Source organism: Peromyscus eremicus, chromosome 11 (assembly GCF_949786415.1).
Source record: "Peromyscus eremicus chromosome 11, PerEre_H2_v1, whole genome shotgun sequence".
In the NCBI taxonomy this organism is placed as follows: domain Eukaryota; kingdom Metazoa; phylum Chordata; class Mammalia; order Rodentia; family Cricetidae; genus Peromyscus; species Peromyscus eremicus.
The window spans coordinates 34,670,256-34,690,598 of NC_081427.1; the positions used below are offsets into that span (position 1 = coordinate 34,670,256).

General features: G+C 39.4%; 1 protein-coding gene across 1 annotated transcript; it reads left to right on the plus strand.

Moving 5' to 3' along the window:
* The first annotated feature begins 12,599 nt into the window (after window positions 1–12,599).
* Mrps30 (mitochondrial ribosomal protein S30) lies at window positions 12,600–19,688 on the plus strand. Its single transcript, XM_059276204.1, has 5 exons — window positions 12,600–13,216; window positions 14,561–14,706; window positions 15,291–15,396; window positions 17,116–17,292; window positions 19,369–19,688. The coding sequence occupies exons 1-5, from the start codon at window positions 12,640–12,642 to the stop codon at window positions 19,683–19,685; spliced, it is 1,323 nt and encodes a 440-aa protein (XP_059132187.1). The 5' UTR covers window positions 12,600–12,639; the 3' UTR covers window positions 19,686–19,688.
* Window positions 19,689–20,343: the final 655 nt, after the last annotated feature.

The following is a 20,343-nucleotide window of genomic DNA, read 5'->3' on the forward strand; positions in this document are numbered from 1 at the left end:
GTTGATGGCTTCTTTTATTTATTATTATTCTTACATATATCAATGTATATGTACATTAAAATATAAATACAATCTGCAGAGTCTGTTCTTTTGTTGATTATGTATATAGGGCTTCAGGATAGACCACTTTGTATTGGATGGCCAATTAGGGACCCCATTCCTGGGAGAAGCTAATTATTCCTCTCTCAGCAGTCATTAGTTGCCTGTAGTTATTGTTCTGGTGGTAGGACCCCATTATCTATTGATATTGATATCTATTGATATCTATTGATATCAATATCTATTGATATTGTCATAGTGCAGGTCTTGTTTAGGCACCAGATTGTTGAGGTATCAAGAAGCAATCTGTATGCAATAAGTACAAGTTGAAAGTTACAGGAAAGGAAAAATATTAATAATCCCATTCCCTGCTTTTAATTTTTATTAACATTTATTGAGTCTCCTTCTTGAGCTTTTCTGTATCACAAAGGCATGATTTCTTAACAGCATGTACTTTATAGTTTTTTTAAATACATCTACTTCAAAATTATTTTACTATTTCATAAACGTGTTTTAATGACTTTATAACTAGTACAAATAAAATACAAATGTACTACAAATCAAGCTAGTCTTTATCATTAGGCTAAACATGTAGCTATAATTTTATATAAAGCCCACATATTTAAAGCCTACAGAGTATATATATATATATATATATATATATATATATATATATATATATGTAATACTTACTATTATGAATAGGACAGGACAATATTGCCAAGTATCACAGGAGTTATATATTTCCCCAATTCCATCTACTACTATCTCAGACTACATTAATATTCTGATGCTAAGAATCCTGATCCAAAAAAAAACATATTTTTCTTTAAATCAATTATTGAATAAAACTGGGCACCAAAGAAGGAGAAGAAGTAGAATATAAGTCAAATGAAAATGAAATGGAGGAAGAATATGGTCTATAAAGGGTCATTCCTCTATTCAGAGAGGGAAAGAAAGAAAAAAATCATTCTTGGTGGACAAATAGGAAGCTAGATAGAAAGAACTCATGGCCTAAGAGTCCTAGGACACAGCCTCCACCTGTGGTTTCACAGTTCTCCCCACTCTAATCTCCTAGTTAGAGAGCAGAGACTTAATATCTGCTGGAAAGTGATAGTACCATTATAAGTGAGCCTCTCTCCCCTAACTTGAATAAAGCTAAAGGTTTCTGTGGCAATGGGTACAGCCGTTGACCCAATGACACCAATAAAACTTGAGTGTATGCCTATATACATTTTTAATTTTAAAAATTATACTGAGTCACTCCTTTGTGTTCTGAATTATTTCCTAAGGGTTCGAAGTAATGGACATTTTTAAAGGCAGAAATATATCACCAAAGTACTCGCCAAAAAGGTGGTAACAATTTATTTTCCCATTGTGAATATCACTCTTTGATGCCCATTTATTGAGTCTATTTTAACTTCTTGAGTTATTTTAGGAAAATCATGTCTTAGGCCAAGTTACACTGATGTGAACTTGAAGGAAATATAATGAATAATGAGAGGAAAATCATTGTTTTTCCCCTATGTCATATTGCAGACAAGTTTCCATAAAACTGGGATGACTTCATTTGCCAGAGACATTTGATATATCAAATGCAGCCATATGTTCTAAATATAACAGATTACTGCCATGTGCATGAGTTAAGGAACACTATGTTGTGTAAGTTGAAGGAACACTGGAAATATATGTCTGAATTTTAAATAAGTCATATTTCAGCCCACAAATATTTCAATGACAGAGCAATAGAAAAACATATAACCTGATGCTTTAAGAGTAATAACTTTGATGGAACATTTAAACCATTTGAAATCTAGTCTTCTATCCAAAAGAGAATATAAAATTCTCTGGGATCCCCCTAAAATGCTTTTACTAGGGAGGAGGCATAGAAATTATTCATAGAACACATGAGTTCAGGGAAACTCCCTTGTCTAACATTTAATGAGGTACCATACACCTGGACTCCTGAAGCCTGTTACTACACTATTAGTAGACTGAGTCAATCATGCTTTAAAATGCCTTATTATGGGTTTCATTTTAAATTTTGATTTTTAGAAAAAATTTAAATTTTAATTTTATGTAGATGTTTTCCCTTCATGTATGCCTGTGTACCACATGCATGCCTGGTTTCCAGGGGAGACCACATGAGACTGTTGAATCCTCTGGGACCGGCGTTATAGATGATTGTGAGCCACCTCGCACTGTGGTGCTAAGAATTGAATTGAGGGCTTCTGGAAGAGTGCTCTCTTTTATTTTTTTTTCTTTACTTGAAAATATTTTTTCACACAATATAATCTAATGACAGTTTCCCTCCCTACTTCCCCTGCTCCCTCCCCAAACTGGGAGCCATAATATATACACAAAATGTGAGACCAAAACAGGAAAAATATACCTTGCAGGTTAAGAGTTCTGTTGCTGTTAAGAATAAGTTCCTGTATGTCCTATGTTTGTTTGATCCTTCTGCACCACCTGTACTTGATTACACGTAGGGGGAGGTAAGTGGGCAGGAAATATGTCAAGGTTTAGCTTGCCCCTGATTGAATGTACATGGGATGTTGTAGAATATTAATTGATGATGGGTTATATTTGTGAATTCTGTGGAATATTTGTTTAATGATGAAGAGATGTGTTGCATTCTTTTATGTTGCATTTGTTTAACTCTGTGAAGCTGTGTTACTGTGCCTGTCTAAAACACCTGATTGGACTAATAAAGAGCTGAATGGCCAATAGAGAGGCAGGAGAGAGAATAGGCGGGGCTGGCAGGCAGAGAGAATAAACAGAAGGAGAAATCTGGGATGAGAGATGAAGGAGTGAGAAAAGAAGGGGCCACCCAGCCACCCAGTCACCCAGCCACTCAGCTACACAGTCAGCCATGGAATAAGAAGGAAAGAAAAGATATATAGAAATAGAGAAAGGTAAAAGCCCAGAGGCAAAAGGTAGACAGGGTAATTTAAGTTAAGAAAAGCTGTCTAGAAATAAGCCAAGCTAAGGCCAAGCATTTGTAAAAAAGAATAAGCCTCTATCTGTGTATTTATTTTGGAGCTGGGTGGAGGGCCCCTCAGAGAATAGACAGCTCAAAGAGCAAAAGAGTAAAAAACAAAGAATATGGTGGGAGATACATACGCAAGAAATATGTCAGATAAATGTTTGCCCCTGATTGGACCTGATAGGAAATACAGTGGCCTTGTGGGGTTGCCTGTTTAAGCTTCTGCAAGGTGTAACTCACCGTTTTCTGGGAACCTGGAGATGGACCTGGTCAGAGATCCATCCTCTGGGCCAGTATTTAATTAATGCTTGCTTCAAATTTGGCTTAAGATTGTGGCAGTCATCTTATCTCCTACTGGTGGGACCTGAAGGTAACAACAAATGAAAAAGCCTTGACAACATATGAGATTTAAAAAAAAAAAAAATCCTCCAAAGATGTTGAATTAACTTTGTGTTGGCCATCGACTGCTGGGCATGTAGCCTACCCTTAACAGTGGTTTGTTTCCCCAGTGAGACTTCCTTGGAGAAGCCTAAATTTTCATTTTCAAACAGCTATCAACTGGAGCTGGCTTCTGGGTTAGGAATGTGAACATGTGTCCAGTTCTCTCAGCTCCAGGACCCCAGCTGGTGCAGACTCCTGCAGGCCCTGTGCATGCTGCCATTCTCTGTGAGTTCCTAAGTGGGCCATCTCTGCTGTGTCCAGAAGGCATTCATTCCTTGGTGTTCTGCATACGCTCTGGCTCTTATACTCTGTACCTCCTCTTCCACAGAGTTCCCTCAGCCTTGAGTGGAGATATTTCATGGTGACATCCCTTTTAAGACTGTCTGGCTCTGGGTCTCTGTATTTGTTCCCATCTGCAACCTAATACTCTCAATTAGCCATCTCATCAGCCCTTGGCTTCAATTTTGATTTTTAAATATTTCATTAAATTACTCTAAGGTTAATTGCTGGGGTTAAACTCCCTTACATCTTACACTGGAGGCAGGTGAGATACTTGCTTTTCTGCTGGCTTTATGTGAATGAACAGGTTATCCTTTCCTTTCCTTCTCTTCTCTGGAATTTGCATATGTGTATGGCCATTGAAAAAGTCCCATAATCCCTACTATACTCATCAACTAGATGTTGCCCTCATGGCCTATTTTTCATGCTTTCAATTTTTTCTTCTTATCACCACCAAAAGAACTCTTAAATAATACCATTCCTAAATGTGTGTCTCTTAACTAATTGTAGACAGGATACTAGACAACTCATAGTACACAGAAATGGTGAAGGGTAATACCATTGTTATTACTAAGGTATGTCTGTATGTAAGGAGAATAGACAGAGCTAAAACTCTCTTCTCTTCACACTCTGTGTGTGTATGTGTGTGTGTGTGTGTGTGTGTGTGTAATGCAAGGGAGACAGCAGTGAACAAAGCAGACAAGATTCCTATTTTGATGGAATTTATATTGTGGTAAATATGTAAAAATATGGTTATTAATAGTGACATTATACTCTGGTAAATCATATGGAAGAAATAATAACAAAAACTGAAGGTAACACAAACCAGGACCAAAAACAATCTTCCTAAAATAGAGTTGTCTGTTCTGGATAAGATGGAAATGGATGAGCTAAATATAGAATTACTGAAATTGAATTTCAACAGCTATGACTCCCAAAAAGCACTCTGGCTTAGTCATAGTTCACCTATAACACACATACACACCTATTAGGATAAACTTCACTGAACCTCTGTGTGACTTGACAGTTTAAAATTGCTGGCAATTCTTCTCTTGGCCAATCTCTAGTTTAGGTTAATAGAAGAGAGTATGGGGTCCCCAAGACCACTATTAAGTCTATATATTTGATAGACAGACTCATAGAACTCAAATAGGCTGTTATATTTATATTATAGCTTGCTACAGAAAAATAATATGTCTTAAAAATAAAAATAATTATTAATATCAATAAAAGAAGAAATACATAAGATGGTAAAGGGGAAAATAAGTGAAGTTTTCAGTTATTGTTTTCTACTAATGTTACACAGACAATGCTTAATTTCCCAGTAAAGTCATGTGCTGTGGGATGTATGGCAAATGTGTTGCTGATTAATCAATAAAACACTGATTGGCCATTGGCTAGGCAGGAAGTGTAGGCGGGACAAGGAGGAGAATAAAGCTGGGAAGTGGAAGGCTGAGAGAGAGACACTGCCAGCCGCCACCATGACAAACAGCATGTGAAGATGCTGCCGGTAAGCCACGAGCCAGGTGGCAAGGCATAGATTAATGGAAATGGATTAATTTAAGCTGTAAGAACAGTTAGCAAGAAGCCTGCCACGGCCATACAGTTTGTAAGCAATATAAGTCTCTGTGTTTACTTGGTCGGGTCTGAGTGGCTGGGGGACTGGCAGGTGAAAGAGATTTGTCCTGACTGTGGGCCAGGCAGGAAAACTCTAGCAACAGTCATGTGCTTGTAGACAGGAAGCATGACCAGTCACAGTTCATCTGAACATTGGTATTCATTAGGGGCTTCTGTTGTGTGTTAGTGAGTATGATATGCCTAGCTAAATGACCTCAGTCATCCAGATCTAGTCTGGCAGAAGTGAAACTGGTCACAGGAGGCTCAAGGTCCCCAGTTACACTATCAACAGCGTATTACAAGAGTGTGGAGACTATCTCTCCAGAACTCAAGGACAATACATTTTTATTGTTATTTTTAATGCCTGGGTTAACAGTCCAGGCTTACTGTGTTAAAGTTTTATTTCATAGTGGTTTAATTTAGCAGCATGAAAATGTCTTAAGAATCCAGGACCCATTGAGCAGTGATGGTATTTGCCTTTAATCCCAGCATTTTGGAGGCAGAGGCAGGTGGATCTCTATGAGTTTGAGGCCAGCCTGATCTACAGAGTGAGTTCCAGGACAGCCAGGGCCACACAGAGAAACCCTACCTCAAAAAAAAAAAAAACCCAAAGGGGAGAATAGAATCCAGGATGAGCATCTCTTCTTCTTCATTCTTCCTATGCCTGGGATACCTCTAGTTGTAGCTTTATATTTCTGGAACAATTCTGAGCCTTCTGAGCATGGAAACATAGGACACCAATAACTGTTCTTGCTTTTAAAAGGTGAGATGTGTTGTTCATCAAGGAGAAACATCTCTCCCAAAATCCCCAAAGAGAATTTCCTTTCACCTTTCCTTAGCTAAGTTATAGTCAAATGTCCATTCCTCTGCTGTCATCAAAAAGTGGTTAGAACTACCTGTTTAGTCCATGCTAATCTTGATCCACTCTAATAGACTGAAGAATGTTCCTTCTCCAAAGCACATAAGAGGGCCTGAACAATTAAGAAAAAAGAAGAAAAGCGGGAAACTATTAATCTTCAGAAAAATCTCCTGTAACCAACCTAATACCTAAGAAATAAAAACTATGTAGCTGAAAATAGGACCATTAGCATAATTATTACCTATCCTACATTTTACTATCACTTCCTCATATTCTAATTGAAAGATCGATAATAGGAGAAAATGGATGGACGTATTCTCAACCTCAAAGGTCTAATTCCCAAAGTTCTCAATGGTATTAGTTTATTTTCTCATCCCTGTGATCCAACAAGAAGCAACTTAAGGTAGGAAAGACTTGTTTGAGATTAGGGGTTCATGGGGGAGAAAGATGCTGGCACAAGCTTGTATGGTTCCCTTATATCCTGGTGGACCAGAAAGCAGAGTACTCAGGCCAGAATCTGGAGTAGGCTAAAACTTGTATGGCTTGTTGCTAAAGCCCCATGTTTACTACTTTAGCTCCTTATCTAAAATATTCTACAAGTTCCCATAGAAAGCTACTAGCTGGAGAAAACAAACAAAAACCTGCAGGGGACAGTCTACATTCATACCATAGTAACCATCATCATCTTTCTACTCTACATAGCCAAGTACTAAAAACTCTTGCTACTTGTTACTAGAAACAGATCAATGCGCTCTCAAAGAGAGCATTGCCTACGGGCATTATGGCTCTTCAGATTATTCAGACAAATAAACATTTGACACACTTTCATGGGAAAGGTGTGTGTGTGTGAGTGTGTGTGTGTGTGTGTGTGTGTGTGTGTGTGTGTGTGTCCACTCGTGAGCATGTGCAAGCATGGGCAGGAGGGAAAAAGCAAATGGGAGAGCTATTGAAATAGGAAATTACTAAAACTAAAAGAAAATTGATAAGGATGTCATTAATGGAGTTAGCCTTTAAGGTGAAGGAGAGTTACAGATATGTATGACTGTCATTAAAAGATATTCGGTGTAACATCATCGACTTAGCTTGAATTAAATATTGGCAAAGGAGGACTTGGTCTAGGGTATAAAAGTATAAAAATCAGAATGGAGTCAGGAAAGAGTAAATTACTCTTCCAACACTAGCTCTAGTATCATATGCTGCTGATCAGAGGCAGTGTGCTCATCACAGACAGCTGGAAGAAGTATTTTATTAACAAAATATATACCAAAGCAAAATTGAGATCTACATTTACTGAACAGTTGCATGCAATTGATGTTGAGGTATACACAACTCAGTAAAATGATATGTGTTCATTCTTTAACCATACTGTACTTCTGCTTTTATTTTAGAGTCTTAATTCCTGAGCCATTAATTGCATCCATATTTATCTGCAAAGGATCGTCTGTCAATCTAAAGCCAAATCTAAGTTAATTTAGGACATGTATCTAGTATAGCTTTCCAGATGTACAATGATTGACAATACTTCTCCTGAATTTTATCATACATCACTGACTGCTGATATTTCTTTGTGAACTCTGTAGTATTTCTTTTTAAAATATATATCATTCTTAAATTTTTTTTTAGATAATTACATCATTTCCTCCTCCCTCCCTCCCTCCCTTCCTTCCTTCCAAATATTCCCATGTAATTCATTTTGCTCTCTTTCAAATTTATAGCCTCTTTTTCTTTAATTGTTATTTGATGTGTGTGTTTACATATTATACATGTACAGATACACACACAGAGAGACACACTCACACATAATTCATTAATACATGAATACATCCTGATCAATCCATGTAATGTTACTTGTATGTATACATTTTCAGGGCTGATCATTTGGTATTGGATAACCACTTGGTAAGCATTTAACACTTCTTTTTTAAAGGATGACTGATTCATATTGGTAGAATTAGTATTTAAATTTTCAAAATATGTGGACCTTCTTTTGTAACATAGGAATACAACACTGGAATACAAAGGAGAAATCAAAGTATTTTAATTAAATAAAATATATGTAATTTCAATATAAAATATTTTGGAACAACTGACCCAGAAAACATGAAAAATGCCCTTGTATGTAGAATCACTGAGTTGTGACCACTGTGGGTGCAGAAACCCTGAAGCCTTTTCCATGAAAAGTTATAATTTCCCCCGTACGTTCATTATCAATTTTTAATCTTTAAAAATGCATTGCGTTTATTTGCATGTGTGTGTCATGAGTGCAGGAAAGTTGTTTCTAAGTTTGTGTCACATTATTTTTTTTATTTGTAGCATTTTCCCCCCACTGGTATGTGTCCTAAGTTTATGATATCATCTAAATTGGGAATGTGTCCCAAATGCCCGTAAGGCTTACTCGATAGTCTTCGGCTCTTTGGACAACTTGCAGGAATTGGTCTCGCCTTCTATTATGTGGATTCTGGGATCAAACTTAGGTTTGGTGGCTGCCCCTATTTCTTAATCTTTAAGTTTTTTTTTTTTTTTTTTTTTTTGTGTGTGTGTGTGTGTGTTTTGCTGGATATTGAACCCGAGGCCTCATACATAACGCACATGCTTTTACCATGGGGCTATATTCTCGGTCCTCTATGTCTAATAGGTCCTTCTAACTTCCTAAATAAAATTTTAATTTAAATACAGAATATGGAAATGCTACAGTACAGTTTCATGCACCTTTACCTAATTCCCTGTGATGGTAACAGCTTTCAGAACTATAATACAATAACAGTAATGGGATATTGATACAATCAAAACAGAGAATGCAGCTGCCATAGGATTGCGATGTTGCCTCTTACATCCTTTACCACTTCCCTCTTACCACAGTGACCCCCTAATGTCTGCCACTCATGAATTAGCCTACCAGTTTTGTAATTTTTGACAATATCAAGAATGGTATCACAATGAAACAATGCAACATGTAACCTTTGGGTATTTTTGTTTTGTTTTGTTTTTGTTTTTCGAGACAGGATTTCTCTGTGTAGCTTTGCGCCTTTCCTGGGACTCACTTGGTAGCCCAGGCTGGCTTCGAACTCACAGAGATCCGCCTGGCTCTGCCTCTCGAGTGCTGGGATTAAAGGCGTGCGCTACCACCATCCGGCACCTTTGGGTATTTTTAAAAATGCATGTCTAATTTTAGGTGATACATCTAGGTTATTACACACATCAATAATCCATTCCTTGTATTTCTGGAAGTATGACGATATGTTCATGGATCATTTAACTATTTGTGAGTTAATTCAACCTTCTACAGTGTGTGTGTGTGTGTGTGTGTGTGTGTGTGTGTGTGTGTGTGTGTGTGTGTTTGTGTGAGAGGGGGGGCTGAGTGATGAAATTACATCTTCCCCCAAATCCCCATGTCGAAGCTCTAAGCTTCAGTGTGATTGTACTTGCAAAAGTAATCGCAGTATATTTAAAAGGAAAAGGACAGGGGTCTGTAATAACAGGATTAATGTTCATTCAAGAAAAACCACAGAGCATACCTTCTTTACGCTATGTGAAGCTGTTTGTAAGTCAAGAAGCCCTCACAAGATTCTAACCACAGTGGTACCCTCCTCTTGGACTTCCACTCTTCAGAAGTATGAGAATATCTCGCCAATTAAGCAGTCTATGCTAATAGATACACAGGAAAAAAAATTAAGTTGCATTATGACATTTGACTTCAACAGCTTCTTAGCTGCTCAGAGTTCTAGCCAGAGTCCTAACAATATAAGCAATGTGTCTACAAGTCTTTAAATTTAACTCTTTTCTCTTCCCAATTCCTATTACCTCCCCATTGTTGTGGGATAGCCACCTAAGAAGATTACTCAGACATGGATTTAGGCCAATAAAAAGTCTTTATTTACCAGGTGGTGACTCCACAGGGTGTTCAGGATCCCAGTGTAGCACTGAGCCTTTCTCAGGGTGAGCTTTTAAGCACAAAAACCATGTTCTGGGTTCAGTTAACAAGAAAGGTTTTAGCTAAAAGTGGAAATACAGAAGACAAAAGAAGCAAGGTTGGTACATTTATAGACTTTCTCAGAACTGTGGACTTTGGTGGAGTGGGTCTTTGTTTTCATTTTGGCAGATTGTACTGTTTGTGTGCTGAGTTGTTTTTTTTTTTTTTTTTTTTGGTTTTTCAAGACAGGGTTTCTCTGTGTAGCTTTGCGCCTTTCCTGGGACTCACTTGGTAGCCCAGGCTGGCCTCAAACTCACAGAGATCCGCCTGGCTCTGCCTCCCGAGTGCTGGGATTAAAGGCGTGCGCCACCACCGCCCGGCTGTGTGCTGAGTTTTACGACCTAAATGGTACTTCCATCATGGAGTCAGTTGGGCTATGTTCTGGGGCCCTGTTACATCATCATTATTTTGTTTTTGATTTTTCGCTTCATGTGGCCTTCACACTTGTTGGATCTGCAGGCTATGCTACTATTTCAGAATCTCTGCACCTGTTCCTCCTCCTCCTCCTCCTCCTCCTCCTCCTCCTCCTCTTCTTCTAATGTTTTTGTTTTCTGATTTTTTTTTTTTGTTTCTCCTTCTGGGGCCTCCCACTCTAATATTTACATGAATCCCCCATTTCTTACTCAGGCCATTGCTCAAATCGTTTCTTTACAAAGAGTGGTACTCTGGCCATGCTCTTTGAATTGCAAACACCTCCCCACACACTAGACTATACCGACATTTACTTTGTCCACTGTATTTTTTCCCATGGCACCTATCCCCTTCTAATAAATCACAAATTATGTATTATTATATTTCATCTTCCTGTTAAGAATGAAAGGTCTGTTTGGTTCAGTAAATAAGTATACACTTATGTCAGTAGCACATAAAGGGCACATTAAATGAAACAAGGTTAGTGGCAGGCAACCTGGGATCCAGTACCAAATCTGCCACACTGTTTAGCTTTGGCCTTATGTCTGCTTCCTTGTAGGCAATATAAAAGGTTTGGATCCTTTAGAGAAGAAGCATCTGCCTTTCCATAGCTTGAATTTGGCCTTTTTTCCCTGAGTTTGCTCTTTTTGTCCATTGTGGGGCTTGTTCTGCCTCTTCACTTAGATACGTTTTAATTATTTTGACTTACTACCACACACAAACATAAAGCACCCCAATAGAATTGTCTTCTGGTGTTAACTGTTCTCTAGAGCTGATGTTTGAATCTAAAACCTGTGCTAACATTGTATGAGAACTTATAAAATGATTTAGATTTTACATGATACTCTAAAAGAATTTTTTTTTACACAAAATGGCACTTCAATTTATATTGCCATTAGGCACCTCACCTTTATTCTTTAAGTGCCAAATATCAGCATGAAGACTGACATCATGCCCTCCTTTTGTTATTAAAGTTAAAAGGATAATAACTGTTTTTGTAAGGAACTTCTCACATGAGGTATTAATTAAACTCAAATACTTCATTTCTAAACTTCTGTTTTATAGACCTGCAACTTCATGAAGTCCATTATCAGTTATAACTTAAAGATATGCCTACATTCCTTTTAGAAACAAAATGTTTGTTTTCAATATCCTCAAGAACTGTTTTCTTAAGTCAAAACCACTTATTCTAACCCGTAATGAGTCACTGAAACGGGTTGTCTGAAATGAACTTAGGCTTTAAGTAATTTTGGTTATTTTTCAGAGATATTTCTTGAACATCTATTATGCAAATCTATTGGTTAGTTGTTGAAGACTGAAAAATAAAGTGATCCATTCTTCAAGAACTTTATTGTAAAGAATCAGTTCATACCGACCAATGGGATTAATGCAGAGCAAAATTCAAACAATTTGTTTGGTAATACTTATTTCATGTATTTCTCATCCTCCGGTAAATTCAAGTAAAAGCACATTTCCTCGTTGCAAAATCAATTCTATTACCTTTTATTATCAGAGAAGAGTATATGAAACAGTTTTCCTAAAGTTCACAGGTAAGTGATGCCGGCATAACCTTTAAAATTAGCATGCATAAATAAAGCGATGCTGTATTTCCTAAAATCACTTTCTAATTCTAACAGGGTGGGGCGGGGGTGGGGGGCGGTATGAGACAAGAACGAAACTAAGAACTGTACGGATTTAAAGTTTCTCTTTGAGGGGGAGGGTATTTCTACATGTCTGAGGGAGAGAAGATTGCGAGTCCCTAAAACAACCTACAAGCAGCGACTCCTTTCAACCGTTTCATTTTTCAGAGCATCAGCCGCGTAAAAACGTCAGACACAAGCCAGTTCTGTGGCGCACAAATACTCCAAGAAGAGTAGCATGAACTTCAGGAGCAAGCCGATTGGCTGCAAACTAAATGACGCGGCGCACCGCCAACCCACCGAGCACCCCGTCTGCAAGAAGCGATTGGTCGCTACGGCAAGCGCGCAGGAACAGTTCCCGAGCGTTGACCTCGGGTTCCGGGTTCGCGGAACCAAGATGGCGGCGGCCAGGTATTGGAAGCTGGTGCCCCGCCGGGGCCTGTCCCTCCAGGCCGCTACCTCAGAGGCCGCCGCCCCGGCCACCCAGGGGAGCGATGCAGAGGCCGTGGCGACGCCGGCCGCGCGGTACCCGCCGATCGTGGCTTCCATGACGGCCGACAGCAAGGCGGCGCGGCAGCGGCGGGTGCAGCGCTGGCAGGCGGCGGTGCACGCCGCCCCGTCCGTGGACGAGAAGATACGGCTCCTCACCAAGATGCAGTTCAAGAAGTACGTGGTGTATCCGCAGACCTTCGCCCTGCACGCCGACCGCTGGTACCAGGGCTTCACCAAGACGGTGTTCCTTTCGGGCCTGCCGCCCGCGCCCGTGCGGGCGCCGCCCTCGCTCGACCTCGCGGCCCTGCGCGCCGCCGTCTGCGACTGCATCCTGCAGGAGCATGTCTACCTGCGGCGTGGCCGGCGCCGGCGCCTCTTCGATCAGCGCCAGGCCCTCGCCTCGCCGGTCCTGGACCAACTGGTGGGGACTCTGGTGAACCTGCTCGCCCCACTCAACCCTGTCCTGACCACTGCGGCCCTCGGTGAGCTTGGGACTCCCGCCCAGCACGGAGGAGGTGGGCACGGCATGGGGCAGGCCTGCGGAGGATTGCTATTCCTGTCCTTGTGGCTTCCAGGCTTCCCAGCTGGTTTAGCAGCGCTCAGTGCGTTGGGACTGACAGGCCGAGTTCCTCGTGGCCTGCCCTGCCCACGACTACTTGTTAAAAGTTTAGACTCAGCTGAAGTTCATCACTGTTCCGTGCCTTCACCTGGTTTTTCTGTCTGTCCAGCCAAAAGTTCTTGAGTGGAAGCAGCTTGGGGTTGTCTTTTGACTCCTCCCCAGGAAAGCTGGTGACCATAGGTCAAACATCCACTTCTCTTACTTTGCCTTAACTTCAAGATGAGAATCAGGGTAATACTGTTTAAAACATCAACTTCTGGTACTTTGCCTTAATTTCAAGATGAGAGAGTCAGGGTAATACTGTTTGGTCATAGAACTGTGAAGGTTAAATAATAGATATTAGCCAAAATTCCTAACCTTTTCTTAACAATTACTCTGTCTTTCCTTTTTACAAATTTTCTAAATGGCAACTAATTAATCCTCACAGTAACACAGTAGATATCATGAATTCATTTTATAAATGAAGAGTCAAAGAGACATATGTTAAGTGTTGCTAGAGTCTTACTACCCCAATATCTGGTAGGTTTAGGGGTCAAGATTTAGGCCCAGGTAACGGAAACTTGTGTTTGTTCAGTGTGGATATGAAAAGTCATGTATAAATCATGTTTTTGTTTGTTTGTGTCTGATGGGATGGCTGTGGTGGGGATTGAACTCAAGGACTAGAATACACTCTATCATGAGCTACACCCCAGCTGAGAATGTGTTTGTAATTCATTTATGTCTATGGTCCAGAGGGTGTCTTACTATTTACTGAATTAATTCTACCATGGCTGTAGATGTGTGCAGATCTGAACCTTGTGGTGTCTCTATTACTTCTCTTCCTCATTTATGAAGGAAGTGGTGTTAGGAAAACACCATAACTTTTGACCACTCACCATTGGTGGCTTAGAAAGCTTAACTTTGTTCAGATCAAAGTTCTTGTATAAAATGGTAGTGATTGGATTTATATGTACTCTTTAATTGTAAAAATGAAGTTAGTGCTTCATAGAACAGTTCTCACTATATTCTGGTGAATGGTGTCGTCAGTCATTCGAGCATCTTTATTAACTGAGTAACCCTGTTAATTACAGTGTCTATCATAATGAAGTTTTGAGTGCTGTAACCCAGATCCTAACATCACTGTAATTTTTGTATGTATATATTTTAGACATGCCAGTCTTAACATGTATGACTAATTTAATCAATAACCAGTTTTCTCTTTTGATAGATTGTAAGCGCCCTGTTGACTTTTACTGGCATCGTGGTGAAGAAAGGATTCCTGCTGGTCATCGAAAAGGTCATATTGATGCTTTAAGATACCAAATAAATGATAAACCACACAACCAGATAAGAATATCTAAGCAACTGCCTGAGGTAAGGTTTTGTACCTGTTGACGTGAGGTATAAGCATTGCTATAGTCAGGTGAATATGATGAGGTATTTTGGATAGATCTCTTGCCTTCCATGTTTATTTTATGATGGCAACTCATCTGGAAATCTTTTTCAACTTTCTGATTGTGTATGGTGTGTTCTATGAAGGTCAAATAATTTTAAATATATAAGGCATCAGTGTGGTAAAATCAACTTATGATTGTATATGACAGCAGGATTTAAAAATTTTTTCTATGTGTGACCACGTTGGGCCCATCAGTAAATGTTAGTGTAGGTGAGCACTTCTTTTTAGACAGTGTAGTTGAAACACTCTAGAACTCAGAGCATTTCAGAGTTTTGAATTGGGAATGCCCATCCTGCAGACTCCATGGATGTTCCAGACTGTGAATACACTGAAGTCTGAAACACTTCTGGTCCCTAGCATTTCGATTCAGAGATTCTCAGCTTGTATAATCAGATCATTTTGTAAGAAGTAATTCATTGGAAAAATGTTAAATCTAGGGTAATTGTAAATGAAGTAGGTACAGATGTTTCTGAATTCACTTTGCGTTTTCTTATTCTTTAAGTTTGTCCCATTGGATTACTCCATTCCTGTGGAAATCCCTGTTATGAAATGTAAACCAGACAAGCTTCCATTGTTCAAACGGCAATATGAAAACTCCATATTTACTGGTAAGTCTCTCCTTACGTATCGATCCGTAAATGTATTCAAAATGTGAAAAGTAAAAGCATGCTTTAACCTTAGTTTGAATTGAATTTAATTTGAATTATTATATTTTATTGTTTTTGATGGAGACAGAGTTTGTGTAGCTTGGTTGGCTTTGAAGTCACTGTGTGGCCCTGGGTGGTCTTGAACTTGTGACAGGAGCCCTCTAGCCTCTGCCTCCATAGTGTAGAAGTGTGTACTACCATACCCAGCGCAGATTTAGTTCTTGGAAACTAAGAAGTTTGATGGCTATGAGCAATATTGTTCATAATCTCAAGGTATTGTAACGTGAATGACAATTGGAGAAAACTTTGGGTCTTCATTTGAACGTTTTGTTGTGTCTACTGAGTTAGCCACGTTTAACCTTTACAAACTGTTATGCTTGCTAGGCCTTTTTTTTATTATCTGGAAAAAAGTAGTTTGTGTTTTGTATGTTTAGAACTGGACTTGGGATCATGAATAGCATTTTATTGAAGCACCCTGTTTGTTTTACACATGGTAGTTAATACGTTGGGAGTTCAAGCACTGGCAGGCCTCATGTCTGCCCTAACGCACCTCCACCTCGATAGTTTTGTCCTTTCCATATGCTTATTAGTTCCTAGAGGCCCCAGTGAAGACTTTACAAAAGCATATGTTAGTCCTCTGGGCCGTTTTATTAGTTGTTTCTCAGCCACTTGGTCTTAGTGCCTGGGGAATTCTTTTGAAACTACTTTAACAATGAAATGGAGCACGTCAGTGCTCATGAAAGCTGGACCATAAGTCCTTTCTGCCTTAGCTCTCTTTTTCCTTTTCCTTCTCCTTTTCGTTCCTCCTTTTTTATCCTCTGGTTTTGCTTCTCTTTTTCTTTTCTTGCTCTTTTTCTTTACTTTCTTTGTCCCTGGCTACCTTGACACTCACTGTGGAGTGACAGGTGGCCTTGAAACTCTGTAGCTCATCTTGCCCCCAGATACCTACCTGATGCTGAGTTTAGAGGTAGGGCATGTCCCACCATGCCAATATTATTATGTATGTTCAGAATCGAGGCAGAGCTTCCTGCGTGCTAGGCAAACACTCTGCCCAATGAGCTTCTTATTTTTTTTTTTTTAATTTAGAAATGTAGTATAAAAGTCTTTTTTTTTTATAAAATGAACAAAGATATTATTATTGCATTAATTGTAAGGAAATTCTTTTGTTTTTTTTTTATTGTGAAAATGTGTGCATACTATGAGTGTGGGGGTATTGGTACCACAGGGCAAATATGGAGGTCAGAGAGTGACTTGTGGAGTACATTCTAGTGCAGTGTGGCTTCCAGGAATTCAACTCTAGTCACTAGGGTTCCACAGCAAGCCCTTCACTCCCTGAACCTTCATAAAGTGTACACGCTAAGGGATACTGCAATAGCTCTTAATAATGACTGAAAGGCTTGACAAAATTAAATACTGAAGAATTCTAATGCCTTCTATGTGTATCCTTCTGGCTTATTTTGAGCCCTGGTGAGCTTTGTGATAATGAGCAGGTTGGGGAATTGTTTTCAGGTAACTTTACCATAGTTAAAAAAAAAAAAATGCGTAAAAGCATTTCCTTTTATGTATTTTGAGTACTGGGCATACGATGTTTGAAGAAGATGTGCTTGAAATAAATGCTAACCCATGCCTTCGGGCATCTGCTTGCTGTCATTTCATCTGAAATGTTTTTCTTTCCATTAGGCTCAAAAACAGCAGACCCATGCTGCTATGGTCACACCCAGTTTCATTTGTTACCTGACCGTTTACATAGAGAAAAGCTGTTAAAACTAAACCAAGCTGAACAGGTGGAAGTTGTTTTTAGAGCTAATGCCCTTGCAAGTCTTTTCGCTTGGACCGGAGCTCAAGCTATGTACCAAGGTAAGCCCAGTGTTAGGGCAGTTTTCCTTCTTGAAAGTATAACCTGTTGAGAATTGAATTACTCAGATTGCTTTCTTTAGGTAAGATACAACCTGGAGCTGAACATTTTGAAAAGTTTACATTGATACAAAATGCAGTTATTTAAAAATCCATAATGAAATACATTTTACATTTGAAATTTGTAAGTACACATGAGGAATATTCTTGATCTTTTACTGTGATTACTTCTTGTGCAGACAAAAACTTTTTCTAGTGTTTTTTTCAAACATTTCAAAAACTACTGGTGAGTAAGTCAAATATTTGTTTGTAGGTTTTCTCACTTTGTAAAGTTCTCGAGGTAGTAAAGAAAATGATACGGGAGTCAAGGTTCCAATTAGGAAGCTCTCCCTCAGTAGATGCAAGTGTGCTCAATGAGGCATGTGGGCCACAGCAGGCATGTGGAGGCGACAGGGCAACTTTCTGTGGACTGAGTATTCTTCACCTTTATGTGGGTCCCAGGAATCGAACTTGGGTCTCTCCAGCATGTTGTCGACCAAATCGTCTCACCAGGCCTTGAATGCTTTTTTTGTCAGCATTGTTAGATTTGAAGACAGTGTTGAGTAACAGACAGAGCTAACTCTCTTGCAGCTTTTAATGCAGTGGAGAATGACAGATAATCATATACCCCTTTCAGAGTGGTGATGTTACAAGAAAAGTATACCAGCATAAGAAGTATAATGATTTTTGGGTGGTGGTTATAAGTGAGGTATGAAGTAAAATTGATTTGAATATAGTCGTTATGGGAAGATGTCCAGAAATGACTTTCAGACAGGCCTGGATGAGCTATTCATTCAGTGTCTAAGAAAGATACATTGAGATAAGAGGAATAGCCAAAACAGTCCCTGCAGTGAGAACAGGCTTGAAGTACTTAAGGAACGGGAGAGAGGCTGGACCTGTAGAGGCCGGTAAAGAAAGGGCAAGGAGAATGCTGTGCAATAGCATGGCGGAAGGGAGAAACTGTATCATGTGGGACTTTCTCTTTCTGGGCTAGAGTTTGGACCAAGGACTGGCATGACCAAGTAGGTCCTGTTCTTTCCGAGTCCAGGTGAGGTGTTTGGGTTCTGCTGCAAAGCCTGAAGTTACAAAATATGAACCAGATTAATTCTGCACAATAACCTAGGAGGAATTTTAATACAGATCGTTCTTACTAGAGTCTCCTTTTTCATTTGCAGGTATGCATTTCAAGTTTATGCTTTCATTATTGGCTTATATTTCTTTAATAGGAAGGGAAGATGGTAGGAGGTGGGGTTGGGATAGTCAGGAAGGGTGAGTGATACCTTCCAGTGGCACTGTTTGCTCATGAACTGTAAACTGTTACCTACTGCATTTGAGCAGTAACGTTTGTTAGATGTCTCCATGAGGGACTCAATATGAATTATACACGTGGAGATGGTAAGTTGATCCCTGGCTATTGCAGTATATATAAAAGTATTAAACCTGTCAGTCTAGAACAAGAACCAGACAGAAAACTTGAGTAGATAAAGTGTTAAGACATCCTAGAACCTTAGGACCTGAGACACCAGATGCAGTGACAGCAATTCTTTAAACCTCTTTCAAAACATTCAAAACACACTGGATTCTCCAAGGGCATGGTGTTAAAACCATAGAAACCTAGACTTTTCCTGAAGATTTGGAGAGTGTGTGTATGTATTTATATTTGATGAAATAAATGGTCATAATGGATACTGGGTTTTACATGGTGCTGGTGTGGATGTTTTCCAAGCATACTCAAAGCCATCAAGTTGATATCAGATGCAGCAGGATTCATGTAGGTAAAACTTCTTCAATTACTAAGTGAGTGTTGGAAGCTATTAAAGGTTAAAGTTGTAGAAAAAGACGGATCATAAGTTGGGGGACTCTAGAAAGGAGGAAACATTAATGTAGAAAGAACGTAGTGTTGGTGGCCGGAGCAGGAAAACCAAAATCTCAGGGCTTTGGTAGGTCAGGGTTTTCAGAGGGTTTTGCTACCCTCCAGTGTGCTTTGTTTTGGGAAAATAGATCAACATGTGTAAAGCCCCACATTGCTTTCTTCTACAGGATTCTGGAGCGAAGCAGACGTTACTCGACCTTTTGTCTCCCAGGGCGTGATCACAGACGGAAAATATTTTTCTTTTTTCTGCTACCAGTTGAATACTTTGGCACTGACTGTACAAGCTGATCAAAATAACCCTCGTAAGAATATATGTTGGGGGACACAGAGTAAGCCTCTTTATGAGACAGTGGAAGATAATGATGTGAAAGGCTTTGATGATGATGTTCTCCTGCAGATAGTTGACTTTCTTCTAAATAAACCGCAAGAAGACAGGACTCAGCTGTTGGGAAGCCAGGAGAAAGCACTTGATCTGGGACCTTGAGGATATTTCAATTTCACCAGAGGAAAAATAAAATCATTTAAGAATTCTGTAACTGTCGGTTATTATACACATGGATTTTTTTGAAAAACAACATTTCTTATGTTAACTTATCATTAAACCTTGGGTTTTCAGATTCTTTACTGAAAGATTTAGTTTTAGATGTAATGATGGTGATTTAAAAGTGGTTCAGCTGATATGGCTTAGGAGGCACTGAGTGGAAGAAGAACCCTCTAGCAAATTGTATTCTGACCTCCACCCATGTCCTACCCTTCCTCCCTCGATTCCTCCTTCCCCCTCCCATGTGTCTGTTTCTTTCTCTAAATAAATCTTTAAAAGGAAAAATAGATTTACATATCACTAATAACAGTATTGGGCTATCTTTAATACCTTGTGTTGCAGTATTTAAAAGGTAATTCAGTGGGGAGCCGGAGAGGGGGTTCTGACTGCTCTTCCAGACAGCCTGGGTTTGATTCCCAGCACTTACACTTAAGTGGGGCTTACAACCCTGTATGTCCTGATCCAGTGCCCTCTTCTGACCTCTGAAGCACCAGGCACACATGTGCATAAACACACGCATGCAAAATACTCATACAAATACAATTAAAACCATTAAATATCTTTTATTGGTTTTCTTTTTAATTGTTAATAATGAGAGTTT

Coding starts and splice junctions, on each gene's coding strand:
- Mrps30 (XM_059276204.1), top strand. CDS start 12,640: ATGGCGGCGGCCAGGTATTGGAAGCTGGTGCCCCGCCGGGGCCTGTCC. Junction 13,217..14,560: donor CCTGACCACTGCGGCCCTCG/GTGAGCTTGGGA, acceptor CTCTTTTGATAG/ATTGTAAGCGCCCTGTTGAC. Junction 15,397..17,115: donor TGAAAACTCCATATTTACTG/GTAAGTCTCTCC, acceptor TCTTTCCATTAG/GCTCAAAAACAGCAGACCCA.